This window comes from Struthio camelus, chromosome Z, assembly GCF_040807025.1.
Source record: "Struthio camelus isolate bStrCam1 chromosome Z, bStrCam1.hap1, whole genome shotgun sequence".
NCBI classification, from domain to species: Eukaryota; Metazoa; Chordata; class Aves; order Struthioniformes; family Struthionidae; genus Struthio; species Struthio camelus.
The window spans coordinates 15,835,721-15,858,229 of NC_090982.1; the positions used below are offsets into that span (position 1 = coordinate 15,835,721).

The 22,509-nt window shown below is 41.8% G+C and overlaps 1 protein-coding gene across 4 annotated transcripts in view; it reads right to left on the reverse strand.

The window, feature by feature from the left end:
• Positions 1-22,509, reverse strand: part of PLPPR1 (phospholipid phosphatase related 1) — a 136,453-nt gene that overhangs the window by 17,567 nt on the left and 96,377 nt on the right. For all 4 annotated transcript variants that reach the window (XM_068928372.1, XM_068928373.1, XM_009683213.2 and 1 more), the window contains 2 exons: positions 19,184-19,372; positions 6,497-6,629 (listed from right to left, as the gene is read on the reverse strand). In XM_068928372.1, the coding sequence (XP_068784473.1) occupies positions 6,497-6,629; positions 19,184-19,372 (322 nt within the window). The remainder of the gene's footprint in view (positions 1-6,496; positions 6,630-19,183; positions 19,373-22,509) is intronic.

The following is a 22,509-nucleotide window of genomic DNA, read 5'->3' on the forward strand; positions in this document are numbered from 1 at the left end:
GGATATATCCCTTACTGTAACTCTGGCCTCAAAAACCAGGGAGTGAGCTTCAGTCGAGAAGGCAGTATATGCTGAGAAAAAATATTAATAGTGTAAGCCATATGGGGAAAAGTCTCTGTAAAATACAGCCTGTACGGCTGGTTACTAGCAGAAAGGATGTGTAGGGGCTGATTTCATTTATAGAAAGCCCCTCTTTCCCATAAACCACACACAGCGAGTAGTCTGGCTGCACAGAGAGACCTTAAACAAGAAGCAAAAGCTTAAATCTTCCCAGGTCCATCTCACCTGAATTACCATTTGCCTTGGAGGAAGAATCTAAATCTTCAGCAGCTTCGATTTTAAATTCTTCAATTTTGAATTTGTCTGCTTATACCTCCCCCTAGATCACTGCCAAATAATCCTCCAAGCAAGAGCCCATAATTGCTGGGCTGTTGCTGAGATGCAGCTCCAATGGGCTTTTGGATGCTGAGTTCCCCAAGCAGCAGTTCCTCAGTGTTGCCACCTCCAGCTATGCCTGCTTATTATGATAGAGACACCTGCCCTGTTGTGTCGCCTCTCTCAGCTTCTCCTCTCTCATTGTAACCTTTGCATCACCCTGTTTTCTCCTTGCAACTCTTGCTCAAGCTTCCCCTGCTCTGAATTTCTCTAACATCAGTGACTGCAGCTGCCTGTTGACTCCATGGAAACCCTAACTAGCACTGTCATTTATAATGCCACCTATTTGAAACAAAAACAAACAAACAAAAAATGCTGAGAGTTGTGGAAGAACAGCTGAAAAGACACTGGGAAGAGAGAAGTGAGAAACCATTGGGTGGAAAGAAGAATGAGGAGGTAGAAGCCTTGATTACAGAAAAAATATGAAATCCCTAAGTGATGTGACAAAGAGATAATGCATTGCAGGGCCCATGGGACATAAGAAGCTGTGTTTATGGGTAACAGGTCTCCAGGTCTTCTTCAAAGTATATGTATTCAGATACTCCTTCCTTTTCCAATGCCCAGTGAATTGTCTAAACTTGTCATACTCCAACTATTCAAAAAGCTTTCCTATTATACACACACACACACACACACACACACAAACACACACACACAGACCATGCTCTTTAAAGAGGACCAGAGTTCAAATAGGGGAAGCCTGTGGCAGGACTCCTGGTTCTACAGAAATGCTGATCCTCAGCCCATCCTTGAAGGTTTTACTCACTAATGGTCCTTCTGTGCAGCCAATAAAACCACTACAGTACTGTGCCCCAGAGAAGGACTCTGCCAAAGAACCTTTCATCATTAGATTTTAAAGGATGCTATAAAAGGAGATCTGTATCATCATCCCATTTTGCGGCTAGAGAAAGAGGGGATCACAGGGAAATTTATCACCAGTTGCAGGGGTACCAGGATCAGGCTCAACAGCACGCTCCTTCCAAGTACTCATAATCTGATCCCATCCATGACTGGCTTTGATCCCCAAGTCAATACCCCTCAAAGCAAACAGCTCCAGTGATCTATCACCTCTTGTGTCTGTTTCACCTGTGAGCATGCTGCCTGGATACTGTCCCCGCAGTATGTAAGAAAGAAGATGTATGGTCCGAGCATGCAAGAACAAATCCAGGTTCAAGTGCAAAAGCACTCCGGACAGTCAAGACCGCAAACAGGATTTCTTTCTTCTTTGTTGCTTCATGGCTATCAGTTTTCATCTAGGCAACAGTTGACTCGGAGCCTAGCACAAAAGGCAATGGTGCGGTTTGATTTGTCCTCGAAACAATGATCTGTTTCCCAGTGTAGAGGTTCTTCAGTGGTAAGAAGGGAGCAGCTGCAGCAGTTTAGGTTAGAGACAGCACGCCCAAATTCAGCTTGAGCCCTTTTGAAAGGCAGCCTGTTAATAAGAGACATGCATTGCTTCACAGTGAACTTCAGATCCAAGGCAGATGGAAGGACAGGCTGGGCAAACTATGTCCTGAAGCTGCCTAGGGAACTGGTATCAGAGTTCTTTGTTTTATCTACCCTATTACAATAAACTTGATGTGTGTATAAATCTTATAAACCATTATTTGCTGAAATAAATCCTTAATTTGCTGAAACAAAGCCTAAATATCATTATTTAGCTGCCCACTACGAGGTGTCAGCATGCTTTAAATTAAGCTGTCAGCGGAAGCTGATCTATGCCATTTATTAACTGTAAATTATGCTGCTCCAAAGTAAAAGTTATGGGCCAAAAATTCATGTAGCATGTTACATTTCTAAATATCTGAACTGGAGGGAAGCTACTGCTATGTTATCAGGATTCTGCAGGTATACAACTTAAGCACATGGATTAAAAACCTGATATATTGAAAAATAATACAGCACACACTCTAGTCACTCTGCCCAACTGAGTCAGTGAAGTTTGAATTCATGATCCAGAGGGGACTATAGCAGCTGTATATAAACCAACTGACTAATTCTTTGATGGATTCTGTTCACTAAATAGAACTAAGTGAATTTATAACCTCTATTTGTAATACAAAGGATGAAGTAAAACAGGGAAGCAAATGCAAGACAGCAGATGTGTGTGAATGAGGATACAGAAAGGGAAACTGCCACAAGTAAAGGTGAATAAAAAAGCAAAAAGCTGTGTGGACTCCGCTGGAGAGACAGAGAGAAGAGGCAAAGATCCCAGCAATAACCAGTCACTCTTACTCCATGGTTTCTTAAAGATCCAGTACATGAACTGTGAATTTTGGTAAGAGATTTGTCATAAAACTAATGTGAGGAGTAAGGAGGGGAGCAAGGAGAGATGGTTTGACTGGAGAATAGCAGTGCAGCCCCAATATATTAGACAGAAAAAAAGTGCTCCAAAGCAATCACACACCATTTGTTTAACCTGTAAAAGTTCAGAATAAACGTCTGTGGAAAGAGTTACAAAAAAAAGTGGAAAATGGGACAAATTACAACGTATAACGAAGACTGATGTTCCCAGGCTAAGCCAGCTTTTTTTCACTGATAAAGGAACTGATTTTCTAAACACAGGGAACACAGCAGATCTCACCTGTCTGGGCTGCAGTAAAGGATTTGATATATACTGAGCTAAGTTGAGAGGCAGTCCTCTGCCACAAAGAGACCTGTCTAGCAAGGTGCAGAACTCATATCTGGGCCAGGAAGAAAGAAGAAATTTCGGTTCAGCTTTCTGTGGACAAAGAACAAGGAAGGAAGCTAAGACAAAGATCCACCTTCAAAATCCTCATTAAACTCAGGAGGGGAAAACCTTAGAGGGTTGCTTAGAGATAGATCACTGCTGAAGGCTTGAGGAAAATAAGGAGAAAATTAGCAGGGAGCATAGCAGGCAGGCTTAAAAAATGAGCAAAGAGAAGCACCGTCAGCGCGCCGGGGGAGTCATTGGTTTTTGGATTTGCTTAATTCTTTGCTCCAGTATTAGAGTGCAAAAACATGCCTTGGTCTATACACATGAAGACAAAGCAAGAGAGGAAAAGGCTCAAGCCTAGCAATCAAACCCAATGGATCCCATGGAGACTATACGACAGTGTTGTTTACCTTTCACACCACAGATAAATAATTTGGAATTTCTCTTTTTACTTCTCTCCCCTTACAAAGTCTGAATGAACATTCAGTGAAATAGTCAGTTAAAACTTTCTGCATGTTGTATGTAAAGCAAAGGTAGGTCATTACTTTTAAAACCCTGTTTTTTTCCCAGCATTTCTACTTACAAAGTCCTGGATGAACAAGAAGCATCTTTGCCTTTCTCAGTTTGGGGAAAAGAGATCTCTAGGGCATCCTATGATGTGCCTTCATCTCCTTATAATCATCCTCCTAACACCAACTGTGATGATTGACAAGATAAAGCGATATTCCAAGAGCTCAATTCCTACTCTTTTCAGGTACTCACTGAAGACTCTTGCTCACGTGTCCAAATGTAAAGAGATTATCAGAGGTGACCACTGGAAGTAATTTGTACCAAGGCTAGATTGGCAGCAACCTTCCTTGCCACAACGAGACTACTTGCTAAGGTTTTCTGAGGGAGATAAACTGCTCAATCAGTTCTGTAACTTACAGCTATCACGTTTAGCAAGGCTTAGACACATGCAAGGGAATGCACGTATGAGCAACCTGGTAGCCTCTCCACAGCCAAGCGTCCAGCTATTCTCTGGGTTTTCGGAACAAGCAATTGTGTGAAGCTAATGTCCCTGATCAGCTACAGATGGTCAGTCCAGGTTAAGTCTTCAAAATGCATTTGCAGTTTCAGTGAAAAAAAAATGTAGCTATTTTTAATTCCTTCAATTAATTATTTCAGCCACTTTTCAATAAATTCTGCTTGTCTCATTTTACTGCACAGGTGGGGAGAAAGTTTCAGGCACAGAAAAAGCAAACAAATGATCAGTATTGTTTAAGACAAGATTGACATGTTAAGCCATTTCTAATAAGGTTAACTTCCTTTCTCTCTGGAAGACAAATGATGCTGCAGAGGCAAGACTGATTTCTCTAGCAAGGTTCATATTTTGCTACTTTCCAAGGTTCCACTGCTGCCCCCTCTTCCTCCACCACAAGAGAAGCAATAGCATGAATGCTTAAGAATAAAGCTAATTAAAATGAAAGCAGCACAGAAAGAGATAGCTACAAGAAAATATGCACAGCAAGTGCTTAGCCTCCTGGGTCTAAGCTCTTTTAGTGCTTACCCTGCAGGCGAAAGTATTTGATTAGGACTTTGCAATATGCTGAATGTGCTGGAACAACCAAAAAGCCCTGAGTGGCCAAGTGGATTCCGGTACCCTGCTTCCCTCTTAATAGCGGTTTGCTATCTATCAACATATCCTAGAGGTTATGTGAAGTTCAAAGGCATTTTATTTCTAATTATGTTCCGGTGCCTTTTATTTTCATGAGCAGCACACAGATCAGGTCTGAATAATGGACCCTGGGTGGTTTGTCTCTGCTCCCGGGGCGGGAGAGGGTAAAAGACCATTTTACTTCCTAATCTCCATACAGGAATCAGGAGTAAGCCCTCTGTCTGTCCAGTGGGGAGGGTGAAGATGACTCTCTTGTGGGGGCTTGGGCCCTACAATTTGTTTGTTCTTGCTACCCTGTGGCGTTCTCAGTGCCTGCCACTACCATGCAGAGTCACAGGGAGAGGGGAAGGAGAAAAAAGACCATGCCTATTCCCTTCCCACAGGACAAATCTGCTGAAGATGAGAAACTTGACAGCGGGTAAGGTGTTATTGAACTCCATGATCTGTGCAAGGCTTCCTGCAGGAAGCAGAATCATGCTCCACGGGAGCAACATGTCCCTCACCTGTAGTCACTTCAGCCCTTTCTTTTCCAGGTAAAACTGGGAATTCAGCAGTGACAGGGAAGAGGAGATCCAGCTATTTTCAGCTTTTTGTTCTGTTCTTTCTTTTATCTGAGATTGTGACTTCAGGCACAGCGCTCTGTGATGGGCACTATGCAAGGATGCTGTAAGTCTATGAGAGAAGAAGGAAGGAGGTGCCACAGCTCCCTGTGAATAACAGCTCTTCCCGGTCAGTGGGAAACAACATTTACCACGGGCTTACGCCAGCAGGGGGACAACCCATACGACCCCAAGCCCAGACTTGGGTCCTCTCATGAATGAATGAGCAGGAACGAAGCCAGAGCCACTTTCCCGTGCAGTTCAGAGCTGTCCTCTTCTCACTGTGTCGCTAGAGGCAGGCAATAAAGGAGTAAAAAGTGCTCCTTATTTCTAAACACCCAGGCATGAAGTCTGGCCAGCCTTAAAAGGCTGCAAATTGGGAAGTCCAGAGGAAAAAGCCACATCTACCGTCAGTGCCACACAAGTGACGCAGGCTGCAATGCTGTTCCTCTTCCCACTGTGAAAGAACCATGAGATGGTCCCTCAGCAAGATCTCATAGGCATTTTTCCGCTTTGTGAAAGCTTTGTGAAAAAAGCATAGCTCTTTGTAAGGTTCATATACATCAATCTCCAAATGGCTCAGTGACAGAATTTCTTCACTAGTTCCTCAGGAATTAACCCAATAAAATCTCAACAACAATAACAAAAATTAGAATAAAGGGAAGAATTTTATTCCATAGTGGGCTCAAGACTTTTTTACTAAAGTCTTTACTTTACTTTTGCTAAGCTGAACGTTATGTGCTGATACTTTAGACGTTACAACCAGAATTGAAAAGGAAAATGCCAAAGAGATGGGCTGCTGAGTACAGGTTCGTAAGTAAAATGTGCAGCTTACACGGAATAGCAATGATGGAATTATTCATAAAAGGATTTGATCAGCATAACCTTTCTTCAGGGTCCAGAAGAAGCATTAAGCTCAGCAAAATAGGATATAAACCGGTTCCACACAGCATGATATGCACATTTCAAATATTACCTTGCAAATCCCGAGGGGCACTATCCCTCTAAGGTGGAAGACGCCTGCAAAGATTTCACAGCTTAATTAATTTTGTGCTGTAGATCATTAGGAGCTTTTGTTCTGTTTTTGTGCAAACAGGGACTCAACTCACTGCGCTTAACGAGGCTTACCTATAAAACGTATTATTCTTCGAAGCAGTGGGTTCAGGTAACAGCACTCTCCAGTCAAAATAGTTTTCTCTTGAATAATTAGAGTTTCTCGGGTTGACTTTATGAAATACATGGATATTTCGCCAATAAAAATCTGCCAGGAAAGAAATGGAAGGTTAAACATAGCATAAACAAACATTGAAAAATAGATGCCCATTTCCAGCCCACAGAAACTGCTACACAGCAGTGTGTCTCTGGGACACTGAAATTCCACAGCAAGGCCACACTTATTCACTCAAGATGAAGTAATACAGCCCAGGCTGCCAGCCAAGAAGAGGGTCTGCCATTCTCACACTCAGTGGCAAGCCAAAGCAAACATTAGGCCTTCTCATACTAACTCCTGGGATATGGAGGACAAGCAAAGCTTTTTTTACTGTGGCACACACAGGCTTCTATTTTTACTATGATTAGCACGGAATTTGCCATGTCGTGCTCTTAGCAATTACAATTTACTGCTAGGATATACTTTACAAATGGAAGACTTCTATCCACCCAGAAAACGGGAAAGTGGTCCTGCAGACATCCATCCCATGTTTTAGCAGCAAGCCTCAGCAATACTCGGAGCAGACCATCTATACAGACGGATGTTTCAGGTAGCCTCTATGTTTTCTTGAACTTAAAGTCTTCTGAAGCTGTCAACCGGGGCACAGAGCTCCTGCTAACTTTGGAATGAAATTTAGATGAAGGACGTGTCTGCAGTGGAAACTAGTCTGAAGTCACAAAGCTTTCTTGAGACAAGTAAACAAAAATTTTAAAGGTCGAAATGTGACAGGCCACATCTATACTGGTAAACCAAGAAGTGCCAGAGTATGGGTGCAGCAGTGTTCGACAGTCATCCTTACCATGACACTGCTAGCATGGTCCCTGGCATACATTGGCCTGGTAACAACAGTCTCTTAGAAAATGCTTGGACAACTCCCACAAGGAAGGTTGGATGTAGCCAGTGCTCTTTTGCCATAAAGAGTTTAGCCAGTGAGCCGTGGGTTAAGTATGTCTGAGGGCCATAGATGGTTCCTGGAATGTTTTATTTACTGAATGGCCTGTTTTGTTTATTAAAACATTGACATGTAGGAGTCTAGTGATCCACTGATCCTGATGTTAGCTATATTTATATGCTACAAAAAGTTCTTCTGATGAGAACACTTTCTTTCTGTGCGGTATGAACAATACTTCTCATATGAATAGGATTAGGATTTTCTAAGCACTCAAAATTAGTTTAACTCTATTGCACAAAAGTCAGATATCTGGCCTACTGAAGCCAGAGAGGATTCGATCATAGGCTTTAGAGACAGTGATGGCCCACTATGAGTGGACACTTCAAAAATCCCATCTGCTATGTTTTATCAGCCTGTTTCGGAGAGGGATAAGGTGTACTTTAGAAAGACAGAAGCCAGCCTGAAGTGGAAAAAATGAGCTTTTAAAAGCAGAACTTCCAAAGAATTCATTTAACTGCGTTATAGTAAGATATACAAGAAGAATTCATATCGTTAGCAAAGGGTAAAAGAAATATATAACAAAAATGCATGCTCGCGCACACACACACACACACACACACACACGCATACAGCATTAGTATAAATATCAAGGAAATATTCCTAGCTCACTGTGATTGTTGCAATGATATGCAGTTTCAAGGGCAACAATTTATTCTTATTAAGCTGGATGAGCATCCTTATTGATTATTGGCACTCAAGCCAAGTATGCTCAACCTCTTTATAATTCTAGCCACTGATGGCTAGAGAAGTGGAGTTGTAAAATCTCTGTCGATAATGGCATCTGGGGATAGGAGCCAATGCATGGGAGCCTCACTGAAATATGGCCTTTATCCTGTTTCATTCTCTCTGCTCTTAACAGAATTGACAAGCAATTCAATAAGCTCAGTTCACTAACTATGGGGGTGGGAATTAAGAAAAAGACCATCTGCACTAAAGCAGTTTGAAAGTGACACTTTATTTCAAACCACTTATTATTTGAGTTGTGATAACACCCTGAAGTTTGAATTAATGCTTTGGCTCTCTGTCTGCCAGGGGCTGTACATACTCTTTGAGAACCACTTCATGCGCTGAAGAAATTTTAGTCTATGAAGACATTAGTTAGTGCATTTAAAAAAACTAAAATTTTTCAAACAAGAGATAGTTAGATATGAGGCATAATCATAGTCCCCCTTTAAAAGTAAATCAATTTTAGAGTGCCTTTACACTTTAGAATGCACTAGAAATTAACTAAACATTTTTTCATTTCCATTCCCCTCTTTACTTCTATGAATTTAATTGTCTGGCATATTCCTAGCAACTCCCATATAGGTAGATTAGTTCTACCTATTAAATTTAGGGGTAAATGTTGCACTGGTATAAATCTGTTCAATTCCATTCCACTGACTTAAGCAGAGCTATCCCAGATTTCCTCCAGTACAGCAGATCATGCAATTTTTTTGTTAAGTGAGCGAGCAGTCCCTTTAGCTTAATATATTCTTCAGGTGTACTATAAGGTGACGTGAGATCACTCAACGTAGACTGGACTATTCACATGGTCCTACCTCTGGCACTGAATTTAGTTACCTGAATCCGGGAGATGTGCCTCCCTAAACATTTAATGTGAGCTCTAGAAAGTAACTCAAGCCCTTGAATCCGTCTCTGGAAAGCCAAGGTGAGCTTGGGCACCTCGTTCTGGCAACTAATCTACCTGTGCAAAATTGAATGTAGTGTGAATAGTCCCCTCTAAAGAGCTGATTTTTTTCTCTCCAGGCAGTTTTGAAGGAGATTAACTCCCCTGACTTCCCTGATTTAAAATCTGACGATTCTGCATGCGCAGTGTCCATGTCTGGCCAAGTTCTCCAGCTGCCCTCCCTGAAATCAATCACTGACACTGTTAAGCACCTGAGCCTCTGCCAGAACAGAATGAGCAACCCAGAAATTGCTACAATTCAGTCCCATCTGAAATCTAAATATATAAATGGATGAAAAAAGAAAAACCAAACCAGTTACTTCCATTTCTGTTGGGAAAAAAATGCAAGGTTCATGGACTTCTCGATCATATTGGCTTAATTAAGTAGCCGGAACAACAAGAAAATTGCACTGGAAGTCAGGGCCTTTTATTTAGCACTGAAAGTACAGGCGATCTGCAGTCTGATGTGATGTTTGCCACAGGAAAACAAATTTAGCATCAGGTAGTCACTGGATGTGATTTTCGTCTGAATTTCATGAGTGCAATAGCAACTTAACTCCACTGAGGTTCCACTGTTTGGAATTTTTTGCTCATGTCCTTCTTAATATTAGTATTAAGTATAAATACCACTAAATACTCAAAGCCCCTCCATGAACTAGAGATATTTCCCAGTAGTCATTCTTCCTTCAATCTGTCCATCAAGAAAACTCTTCTTCAAATAGCCCAGCCATTCCACTACCAGTAGTGTTACCAAATACTTGATCCTCAATATTCAGCTCTCAAAAACCTTTGCTGCCCATGTTTTTTTGTTTTCCTTGCTGTGTCTCATAAAATGGTCTCTCTCATATTCCTCATAGATAGGCCTTTGTCTTTGATAGTTTTCAAGTTGCACAGATATAGTTACGAAGGAATATCCTCCAGGTTGTGAATTTACATCTTTAAATAGTGAAATATTATCTCTTCCTTTTTCATGTTCTGAGCACAATATGAGCATCCAGCCTTCCCTGAACTGCTCTACACTTTGTTAATTTGTTTCATTAATTATTAATCAACAAAACAAGGTAACTGTTGTTTTTAAAGGGAAATAGGGGTTTTTACCAGTGTTTTTTTTAAATATTTTTAAATTTGTCCTTTATTTTTTGCAACACTTTCAGATAAGCTCATAGTCTCCATGCCAGATCATTCTCTGCACAACTGCTCTCTAAAAATAGACAGTAAATGTGAGAAAATGTCAAGAAGAGCTGTTTCCATTAGGATAAATTAAGAAAAACTAGCCAGCAATAAATATGCTCTAAGACTGAAGGAAAGTTTCAGAAGAGTGGCCACCTGGAGCAGCCCTCCTGCAGCAAAGGTGTTGTGTGGGGTGAGGGTGGGAGGCAGCCTTGAATGGTTCTATTGACTTCAGGAAAGGAATTCCTTGATGATCCTGCTGGGACAGCCAAGGATGGGGCCCAGGTTTAAGATATTCCTTTTACTCTATCTGTTTCTCTTATCCAGGACACTAGTTTCAAATAAATCCTCTAGCAAAGCTGAGGACTTCACCTCTGCTCTACTATTCTGGCGTGCCTTGCCTTATGTCTCTTCCAGCCACCAAAATCTTCCTGCTCAGACACTTTTTCCTTATTCTACTAGGTATAGTACCATAATCTGGTTTCTCTTATGCACAGACCGGTTTGTCATAAGTCACAATGCTCCAGTATCTTCTTCCTTTTCACTTACGTCGGTTTGGTATCCTCTGCCTTCCTTTGAAAACTCACTTGAGATTCACTGCAACTTAGTCAAAATGTTTCCTCTCTTATCCTAGCCAGGATTAAGCAGTCCCAGTGTTGATGATATATGAGTCTTCATCTGGAGCAACCTTCCTGACTCTTCCCAGTTTGCTAGCTCACTCAGTCATGAGTGATGAATGGGTGAACATTGTTTTTCTCTTTTTCAACACTTTACCAGAATGTTGGAGTCATGTGAAAGTTTCTGTACAAACCTTTAATTTCAGCAACATTTCCATGCAAATAAAGTAGGAGTGTCAGGCAGGATCCACAGGACAGACTCTGGGAGCAGAACTGAGCAGACCTTCAGTCTGAGGTTCCCTCAAGTCTTCACTGTGAAACAACAGCCTTTCACTGCTTCCCCCCAAAAACATAGGTGGTGGCCCTTCCCATTGTAACAAAAGGAGGGTGATGCCATAGTAATAAGAATTATGTGAAATGCTGCCAGGCAATATTTGCCTTTTGTACGGATAAATTTATATTGCCCTAAAATTTTCTAATGTTTACTCCAACAACACCTTTAAGAGACAGCGAATCCCTGCTAACACAATTTTATACATGGAAACTGCATATATAGGGGAAAAAAAGCAACAACTTGGATCTCCTGAGACCCACATATTCACCCTCAGACCTGAAATGGCTTCAGAAAGCTGCATAACATTTCCTGAATTCTTCATAAGAATCTTTGCTGCTGCATTGTGAATGGTCATGAACAGAAAGAACTGAACTGATCAAGACTGAAGCGTTCAGACTCCAGCCAAGGGGAGAAGGGAATACGTTGACACCGGCTGTGAGACAAGCTGTGCACAGAGCTCCAAGAACAGCGCAGGAGGGAATATGAACAGCTGAGGGTCTTGGGGCTCTCGATCCCAAACAGCCAGTTTCAGAATGACTCCACACAACCGCTCTCTCTGGGAAAAGCCCACCCCATCAAGCAAGGCTCTGCGAGCAGGCATGTCCACTGAAAAGTGACCCTTGCACAGCCCCTCAGCAGCTGTTTCATTGGCACTGCATTGCGCTGAGCCTAAGGCCGTTCTGCCCTTTTGCATCGCCGTGTATCTCAGGACTCACATTTGCACAGCTGTCTGTTGGTAGAGAGAGATGCTCTCCAGATGCTACACACAAGCTCATGGCTCCATTCCTCCGCTACCAGGTAAACAGCAAAATATTTTCACAAGCACCACAAAATACAGTGCACAGAATCCTGAAGTGACTTAGGGTGGGCTGGAGGTCTCCAGTCCAACCCCTAATCAAAGCAGGGCCAGTTTAGACCAGGTAGGGCAGGGCCTTGTGCAATCATATTTTGAATGCCTTCAGGGATGGAAATCCCATAACCTTTTGGGGCCCCTGTTCTGCTGTTTGACTACTGTCATTTTAAAAAGCTGATTCTTCCTAATATTTAATCAGAGAGTTTGTTCGTTCGTTTGTTTTTGTAGCTTGTGTCCATTGCAGTGTATCCTCTTACCCTTCGAACAGTCTGGCTCTATCTTCTCTATAAGACCCCACAGGGAACATAGTCCCTATTGAATTTCGCTCACTGTTTCTCCTTCCTCAATTTCCTTAAATCTCCTTCACAGCTAGTCTTAGGATCTGAGTGTACTTTCAAAGGTTTTTGATCAGCCTTCCTATCTTCCACCTACAGAGCCAAATCCTGACCACCACGCAGCTGAGACTCCATTGTCAAGTCTGGGGAGCAAACATGAAGCAGCATAATTTTCTCCCTTTCTCTTCCCCCCCTCCTCTATTTACCTTATGTGTACTTGTACTGAGAAAGACACCTTAGGATACAAGCAGTCACAGAAGTCTGTCTTGGTACCCTGTCCAAAACCAAGTATTTCTGTCATCTGTAGCCTGGGCACTGACCCAAGCTTGGCTGACTGAGGACTAGAGGATCAGATGAAGTTTTTCTCAGGCGTTCTCTCATCTTTTTAGATAGACGAGAGACATTTAGATGGGTCTTCTTTAGCCCACAGGGATCTGTTTTGTAAAATTATATGAGGAAACGAAGCAGACTTTTCGGTTAAACATTGCAGAGCAAATTCACCCATAATCTGCTGAGAACAAAAACCCAAAGTTACGTTTAATTATTCATTACTTCATTTTGTTTTATTTTCTTCTTTTCAGTGAAAATAATAACAAAGAAGAGCTTTAAAAAGCACTTTTCCAGAAAAAAAAATTGATTTCTTTTATTCCCTCCAAGATAAAAGGGCTGTAATCCACAATTTGCATTCCAGCATGCCCTCCCTCAAAAAACAATTTGCTGTGGGAAAACCATCTGAAATAATTAAATTCTGAAACTTAAGTAAAATCAAGAGGGGGAAACTTTTCCTAGCTCTGCACTGTTCCACTGGAAGTGGCATGTTAATGGGACCTTGATGAAATTCCCTTGAGAAACTGGCAGCAGAAGTGGCTGAAAGTGTTATAATAAACAACAAGGTACATTTACTGCTTTCCAAAAGAGTGTGTAAATATCAGAATACAAACAATTAAGTACAGGAATGAGCACACCTTTACCTCGCTCCTAGGCATCCCACTCTGCCAAGGACTCAGCTTTGCGTGTGGTGAATGACAAAGACTTAAAAGGAGGGAGACAAAACACCTCTTTCGAAGGAAACCTGACCTGCAGTGAAGTTCTTCCTCCAGTCTAGCTCCATGAGTAACCTCATCTTTGCTTCCTAACAGTGAAAGAAAGATGCAACCAAATATGCCTTGCGAGAAGATCACTCTGGAACTGAACTAAATATAGGCCAGATATAAAAATGAGGAGCTCCTGAGCACCGTGTGTTATACATCTCCATGGAAAAGGGACATATCCTTTCTTCACAAGGAGACAGGTATGTGTAGGACATGCCTTTTCCTCAGAAAGTTGCCAGCCCTCCTCGTTGCCCCCACTTGTCCTGCCAGCACGCGCGGGAAGTGTGGCAGGTAACAAGGCGGTAGAGGAGAAGGCTGCACTTTCTTGCGGCGCCGTCACCTGCAGAGGCTGGAGACTTTTGCCTGAAAATGCTGGGAAGAAACTACTGTAGCACAGCCCTGAGCTGCACAAGCCACGCTTGGTTTTCTTGGCATCTGAGCTGTCACAGGGGACATAGCCAACATAGCACCAAAATTCCCTGGCTTGCCTTCTAGAAATAAATCACTGTAAAAATAATAACCATCTCTGTAACTTGGAAAATTGTGCAAATTCCACGCAGAAATTTGAACAGTGTCCTCCTGTATCAGACAGATTTGACCAACACTATATGTTGGCTTCTGATTAATAAACAAACTACTGTTTGGTTTCACTGAATCCAACAAAGCTATCTTGAAACAAATGCTCCTTTTCACAAATTAATTGCACTGGCCAGTCAATAACTCCACAGAGGCTGTCACTCCCATCCCACAAACTGAAGCTTGAAGGCAAGAAACTGAAGATTTTATGAAAACAGTGAGGGAACTTTTTATTATACTGTAAGGAAAGAAAAAATGGGGTAGTTGAAGTTTTCTGCTCATATTCAGAATTCATTTCGGTGAATAGAGTCTCTTCCTAAGCCTTTCTCCTTCTCTCAAGGGACGGAGACAGACAACTCACAATGGATGGAGCAGCTCATGAGGCAGCTTTGAACCCTGAAATCTTTATTTAGTACCAACTACAGAATTTCTAATAAGCCCATAACCAGGGAAGTCAGTCTTGGCGGACACTAATAAATGTGAGTGAGTCACCTTAGATTTTTTTTTTTTTAAGGAAATGGCTTCAAAATGTTATGATCACGCAAAACAGTCCCTGTTAAAAAATTATTTTTCTAAAATCTTCACCTTGGCAAAAATTAAAGAAAAATTATTTCTGCTCCAAATGAGCAGCACGCTTACCTCTCTGATATTTTGAAATTGACAATGCACTGAAATAGAACACTTTTTATCCCAGACTCGGCAACACCTGATGCTGCCAGACAGACCACTTTTAACTTTATCAGACTTGTGACTCTGGGACTTATAATCAAAGCTCTTCTGCTTAAACTTTAAAGTTTTTCGTATTTTTTGTGTTTCTTATCACTGGAAAGCCAGTAGAGTAAAATGCCTATGCTTTGTTTACTTCAGGAAAAGACTTTACATTCCAAGACCCTCAACACTGAAAAATAATTCAGTTATTCTCTTATTAAGTTCTGCACCAAAGAACACCCACCAAAAGGAGCGGCTGTCAGTCTAAAGACCTATAGTGCCTAGTCTGAGAGGTCAGAAAGCTGAATGTCCAATCCTTCTGCTGTAGGCCTTCCTAAGGCTAAGACAAGCTTTTTGGTAGCTGGGAACTTCTAATCTTTTGAAATATGGCTGAGGCAAAGCCTGAAGTTCTGTGCTTTTTTTGCAGTGCCATGGAGATGAACATCCTCCATCTCATTCCCCTTCCCTGACCCCAAAGACAGACTGGTAGCTAGCTCACCCAAGTGCTTACCATCCCTCTGAGAGAGGTACATTTCTGCCTGCTATAATTCAAATGAATTAATCTTAGCTTTTTTCTCTATCATGAGATGGCCTGAAAGTATTCATATACCTATCTCTATGTGAAATCAGAAAGGCTGGAGACTTAGCAGTTGTTCAGTAATCAACCTCCACCACTGTCAACACAGCCAGCACAGTTTAGTTGAGATGAAGGTGAAAGCCCACACATTTTATGAAGTTTTTTTTTTAATGTCAGAACATCCAGACCGCCACAACTCAGTTCTAAAACTAGTGATTCTAGGAACCACTTTTCTACCAATGCTGATGGAAAAATATATTAATTGAGTTTTAAGATGCATGCTTAAAAGGATAAATCACTAAATTAGAAGTAAAGTGGCTGACTGTTTCTCTGAAAAGAAAAACAGGTTTGTCCTCGTTTAGGTGCAATTTATCACTTAATTCACCACTTCCCCATTACTTTGTAGAAAAGCTGTTAATTCCACTCACTCAGAAAATTTGATAAGAATAAGGCAGATGAAGGCCTTTGACCCATCCTCAATGGAATATCTGAGAGAAAAGTGTATTTCACAGAATGAATACAAGCATACGTGTCTTTAATATCTTTACCAATGTCACCATAAGATTCAAGCATTTCCCCTTGCAAGAACCTCTTATTATCAGACACTAAAAGGTTATCCGCCAGAGCATCAAAAGACTTCTGTAATTCTCATGTATGGTGATTAACTAGCCAGTGTAGCAGAAAAAAACTGGTTACATGGGGTCAGTGTAATCAAGTGTGTCAATAAGAACACATAAAACACAAAAACAGGGCAGCCAACCAATTTGTTGTAGAGCAGCATTTCTGGAGAACACAGCATTTTTGGAAGGAGGGAGATATCTGTTCATGCTTTATGGGTTAATCTGCATTTACTAAACTCCTTCCATTGTAATTCAGGAGCCTAAAGATGTATTTTCTGAACAGCAACAACTATCTCACTTAAGAGAAAAAAGATACTATGAGGAAGGACTGGCATTAGCCTTGACTTAAGTCGTCTCTCTGCAGTCAAGCTACAGGTTGACAGTGATTATTCTGCACAGAAACGTGCAGAGAATGAAGCTGCAACTTATCTTGAAACGAGTGCATGCTAACCACCCTCCCACAGAGCAGAGCGAGGCAGATACATCCCCTGAGAGGAGAGGGGACTGCAATATCCCTAATATCCATAAAACCTAGGTACTTCACTACCAGGCACCATACAGGCCACAGATCTGCCCTAATGGGAAAGCAGAGAGTGTGGTGTTTAAGAGAGATGCCTGAATCTGATCTGTTTGGGGTTGGTCTGTTTGTTTGTTTGTTAGTCTGTTTTTTCTGAGAGAGTGTAATCATCACAGTATAAACAGAAATGGCTGCACTTAATCATGTGGCTGAAGTCTGTGGGGGATTCAACAGGATCAAACCTCTCTTCCTGGACTGTGACAGTCTGCATGACAGACAGCACCCATTTGGGCTCCTGGACGACAGCTATGGACACGCATACGCTGGGGGTTGGACAGGCAGTGCAATGACGCTGGAGATGTGGACGCTGCTTTGGGAGACTCTGGGCTCACTTTCAGTCTAAAGTCCTGTCAATAACGATTGCCAAAACTCAGTCTTAAGTGGGAAGATTGCATGAAAATGACTATTAGGTGGGTGCTACACTGAAGCAGAGGTCTAAAATTAGCCTGCAAGAAGGGTAAATCTCTGAGAAAAGAAAACAGGTATTAGAAACCTACTGGATGTACTCAAATGACAGCATTGTGTGGAGGACCTGTCAGAAGGATGGAAACAGATCCATCTGACATACACTCTAGTTGAAGATTAGCCCAGTATTAAGCTATGCTTACTGCACTAAAAATGAAAGAAAAAAGTTTTCCAGTTTTGATTCATTGTCTTCTTGAACGTCTACGTACAGATGGCAATGAAGCTTGATGCACAGAGCCCAGCACTGTCCCTGACCACATCTTCTGTAGACTGAGGCTGTATAGCCAGTATAACAGCATAGCATAACCCAAGGAACAAACTTTACCAGCTTGCATCCAATGCCAGACAGATGTGATTTCTCTGCTTCTGGGCCCAGGCTACTACTTCCACAGGGACTGCAATGGACAACATAGGCACACCAGCCCCATGCAGCACCAGGCTGAGGGTCTCTGCTCCCAAAAACATTATTTCATGTTCTCTCTCATCTTTCATTTCCTGTGTTAACATAGGCCATGGGAACTACAAAACCGGCACTGCTCATCTCCCAGGGACAGAGACTGTTACCATGTTCCGAAGATGATGCCAATCCATTTTCTCATAGAGTAACTACGGAAAATGCTTGGGCCTCTGAAAGGAAAGAAAATTTTGATCCATTGAGTGGAGGTGATCCATGCTGGGTGGAGAAAACCCCGAAAAGTTTCCAGTACTCTTTGCCAGAACAAGGCTTTAAATATAAGATCCAACTAAAGAGCAACAATCTTATTACTACTCGCCAACCTAAAGCCATATCACCGATCAAGTGACAAACTGCTCACTAACTTTAGTGATATTGCATCTAGAAACGGTAATGGCACTCAGATTCCCTACCTTTTTTGTGGGAAAAGTTGGAGAAATGTAGTATTTCATGTTTTTATTTGCAAAACCTGCATCACTGCAGCTTGAAATAAAAACATCTTAACGTTCACCTGAGTTTCAATACTGAAAATAAAACTGTTACCGCAGAGGATTTTCATAAGTACATGCCAGAATTAAATTCAAATTCCGTATTCATCTTCAGAAAGTGTTCTATACCAAAACCTATAGCCTCTTTTGCAGACCTCTTTGATATTTCTTATCAGTTTCTGCCACTGCAGACAAAAACTTATAATGGATTATGACTCTTTTCTGCAGCAATCACCTCTCACAATAACATACATCATGCACAGCTCTAATCAACTTTTGAAAGGGCTGCAAAGCAAAGTTAAGATAAGAAACAAGTAGTAAAGACAACAAAGAAATAAAGAGAAAGAAATACAAGATACCCAAATTACAGAAAGACACAGTTTGACGAGCATTATATCAATGTAATTAGAATTGCAGCAAAGCTAGCTGTTGGTGAAATTTTTAACTTTCTGTACCGAAAAAGGAAAAAGGCCAATGTTTTGCTAATCAATGACTGTAATAATCTATTCAGAATTGTATGTATTCAGCTAATTGAATACTTCAACCTGCTGAGACCAGCTGTGTTGTAGCTGGCTTATAGGATAGTAAAGAAAACCAGGCAAAGAAAGTTAAATGCATGCCACTGTCAACAATAAAGATTACAAATAAAGAAGAAAGAATATTCATAATTTTGTTAAAATTGAGTATCTTTCTGCTCTTCTATGTCTGCTAGAGCCCTTTAGCAGTTCATCTTCTATAGCAGCAAATAATCCCGGATATGTGGCACGTCTGATCCAGGTTTTACTCCAGCTTTATCCTAGTTATTTTATTTCTAGTTATAGATCACCTTTGCATTTAGGCCTCTCTGGAATCACACAATCCACAACCAATCACCGAAACGCGTGAGCTATTGTGACAGGCTTAACAAGCTCTACCCCACAATCTTTCATCGTGATTAGTTCAGAATAATTACCACTGGAGATAACTGATGAAGATTATATTAGGCTAGGGCAAAATGGAGAGTCAGCTAAGTGTAAATCAATTGCAGCTGAAAAGAGAGGAAAAGGGACAAAGAATTATATCAGGGCTATTACTATTACAGAGCTACGGTAACGAATTCAAATAATTTCTTATACTTACAATAGCTGTCGGAGTTGAAGCCAGCACACAGTACAGCACAAGAGGGGAAATAAAGCTCTCATCCTCTGTTCCCGGGTACGGTTTCATCAAATTCCCATCCTGACAGAAGAAACCTTGGATATGCACCTGAAAAGTGTCAGTGCATTCGAAGTAGTAGGCGAGCAGAACAGTCCCGGCCATGATGACAAGCTGAAAATACAGCATGGTCACACAGAGACATTAGTTGCTTTTTTCATGGACGCAGCTGTGCCTTCGAGCTACTCTAGTCCCACAGAACATCCTCCCTTCACTGTCACCCTGACAGCCCTTGCTATATTGGTGTGTGCGTGCGTGTGTGTGTGTGTGTGCGCGCGCGCGCGCGTGTGTGTGTGGCCACTTCACAACATCTGTTACATAAACCTTTTGGCAAACGACACTAATGAACGTCTCGGATAGGAGTGGGTCCATAATAGGGCTTGTAGAGGGATGGGAGCTCTGACAGCTACTTTATCAAAGGCCATGTGAGTGTCACCAGCAGCAATGATCAATGCAAACTAGCAGGATGAGGAGCGGCACTGCAGGAACTGGCAGTAACAAGCTACAACCTATGCACAGCAGTATGGTGTTGGGAAGGTTTATCACAAAGCGTAGAGGAACCTAGAGCCAAAATGCTTCCCAGCTGCAGCTGCAAGCCCACGCTGGTGCATGTGCACACCACGCTAACCCAGAGGAACCCTCTGGGGCTCAGATAAAGACCCCTGCGGAGGGAAAGCCGTCCCCTGCCACTCACCTCTCCTCGGAGCTGCTGCTTCAGAGGGAGGCGCTACAATGCTGTTCAGAAGTCCTGCCTCTCCAAATAACTGCTTGGGGCAACTTCTGCACTGACTGACTCCCCTGCTACATCACAACCTCCTTTGAAACAGACTCTGACTTGAGTCTGGCTCTTCATCTTTATGCACAGAAACTGCCTTTCTTGTCTCTTTTTTGATAGTTTATTGATGGCTAAATGGGCTGACTGGAAAGCCTCAACTATCAAACTTTCTTTTTTTCTTTTGCATTTATCCACATTTAATCTACTCAAGTTGTGTCAGTGTCTGTGTCAGTTTCCTACACTGCTCCAAGGACACAACTCAAAACCACCTCACAAAGGTTGTCACGAACCTCACCTCCTGAAATCAAGTGGATAAGCTAATTCATCTTTCTTGTTCCCTTTCTGCTAGACTGCAAAGGAAATACCATATCACAATCCTAATCACTTACAAAAATAGCAACATTGGTTTGGAAATCCGGGCAATTACAGGTTTCGCAAAATTCTCTTGCTCCCCAGACTGACTTTTGATCAGAGCCAGATGAAAGCAAAAGTTGCATGCCTTGTACCTATAAGGCACACCATTTAATAGATTGAGCGCCTTCGTTGCTTTAGTTCTGATACCATTTTACATCCACTTTGCCCTGATGAAACTACTGTACGAAAACTACAGAAAGCAAGAATCTCAGATTCAGAATCCTCTTGAGAGTGCTTCCTACCACTATTACAAAAATTGTCACTTATACTTTACCGAATCTTCCAAACCTTAGTTAAAAAAAAAAAGGGGGGAAGGGAGAATGGAAGGAGAAAAAAAGTGAAGGAACAAAATACCAAACTGGCTTCTTTTTAGTATTCTCCCTGCAAGTTATTTGCATCAAAACTGTGTTGCCACAAGATAAATTTTAAATAAATTATTTTGGTAACTACTTCTCAAAGATTAACTTAAAAGTGATTTTTGCATTCCTTTGGTCTGATCTTGCACTTAGCCGTGATGCAGAGGAGAGCCATCAAATTACAGTGAATGTGAGTGAATTGCTGGACCAAAATTAGAAAAAACACATAACCAGATAAATCAATGATGAAAGTAGAAGATAGACTTCAGCAGAGCCAAGAGAAGCCAAAGCTGATTGATCCTGTATTTTGCCTTCAAAATTAACAAATGCCATTTTACATACAGATTCTAAAGGCCACAGATTAATTCTATAGCTGGAAAATATGGGCAACCTGAATTTTTTAATGTCTTTTAGCCAAATAAATTAGCTGTGTGGATCTACTTTAGTTGGTTACAGAATTATGCTACCAAGTGAAACTTATACAGGCAAAGCACATAGCCTCCTCTTAAAAACTTAAGCAAGCAGGACTCCACACAACTATGTTCCCAGAAACAGGTACATTCTCCTTCCCCTGCTGTAACTTACAGTGTAAACGTAATACATCAGCATAAAACATTAATCAAACATTTGTTTTCTGAAGCTTTTTGCTTTGCTTCCTTTAGGTGATTCAGTCAGTCTGAGATCCAAAACTTCGAACTCTACCGCCCTGCAAGGAACTGCAAGATACACTAATCATTTACTCAAAACTCACATAATTTACAAGTGAGCTAATCTCTCCAGGAGTTCGAACAACTCCACTACTCTGTTGTCCCAGATCTGGAGCTGCATCCCGATGAAGCGACAATGCGCCGTGTTAGAGCGCAACTACCCCTCCCATCTCAAGCGCAAACCGTGGCAGAGCACAACTCCCTTATTTTGGGCTCCAGCTGACCACAAGTAACTGATAGTGCCCAGGGCTGGCCAGAAGGAACTAGGCAATACTGGTTGCAAATGGTGAGGCCAGAAATGGGCATGAGATCAGCAAAAAGGGGTATATTTTCCCCTACATGGCACAAGGTCAGCAAAAAAGGTATCTTTTCCACATCAAGTATTGTATGACCATGAGTCAAACTCCGTACCCACAAATAGCGCCGCAGCCTAGAGCCAACTGAGCTCTCCTGCACAGCAGCTGGCTGCACAGCGATGAATCTCCCCTTGAGCTGGGATGCCTCTCAAGCACTTGAGGTTGAGAGACTCCTTACCCATGACAGATCCTCAGTAAGTGACTAATAGCGTGCTGAAACTTTACTCCTCGAGGTCAAGAGACTCCTTACCCGCAACAGCTTCTCAATAAGAGACTAATAGCATGCTGGAACTTCGCAAGCTTATGCTAAGTTGTATCTTGGATGGACTTAAACTGTTGACCAAGTGTGAGACTAAGGGGCTCTGCTCTGAACTCCGTGACTCAACCGGAGAGTCTCCTTGACAATTTCATCTGACCCTGTCCTCTATGCAGTAAATAATCAAATGTACCATGCCATCAATCCCCATTACCCCACTGTCTTATTTACCATCAAATTTTGTTAAATCACTAACTCAACTCTAATAAAGCATATTGCTACTTCTCTCTTGCGAGTGAAGTGCATCACTCATCCGCGACAGGCTGTTCCTATGAAAAAATTGTATCTGCCTAGTAACTGGAAAACCTTGGAGATTTACTATACCGC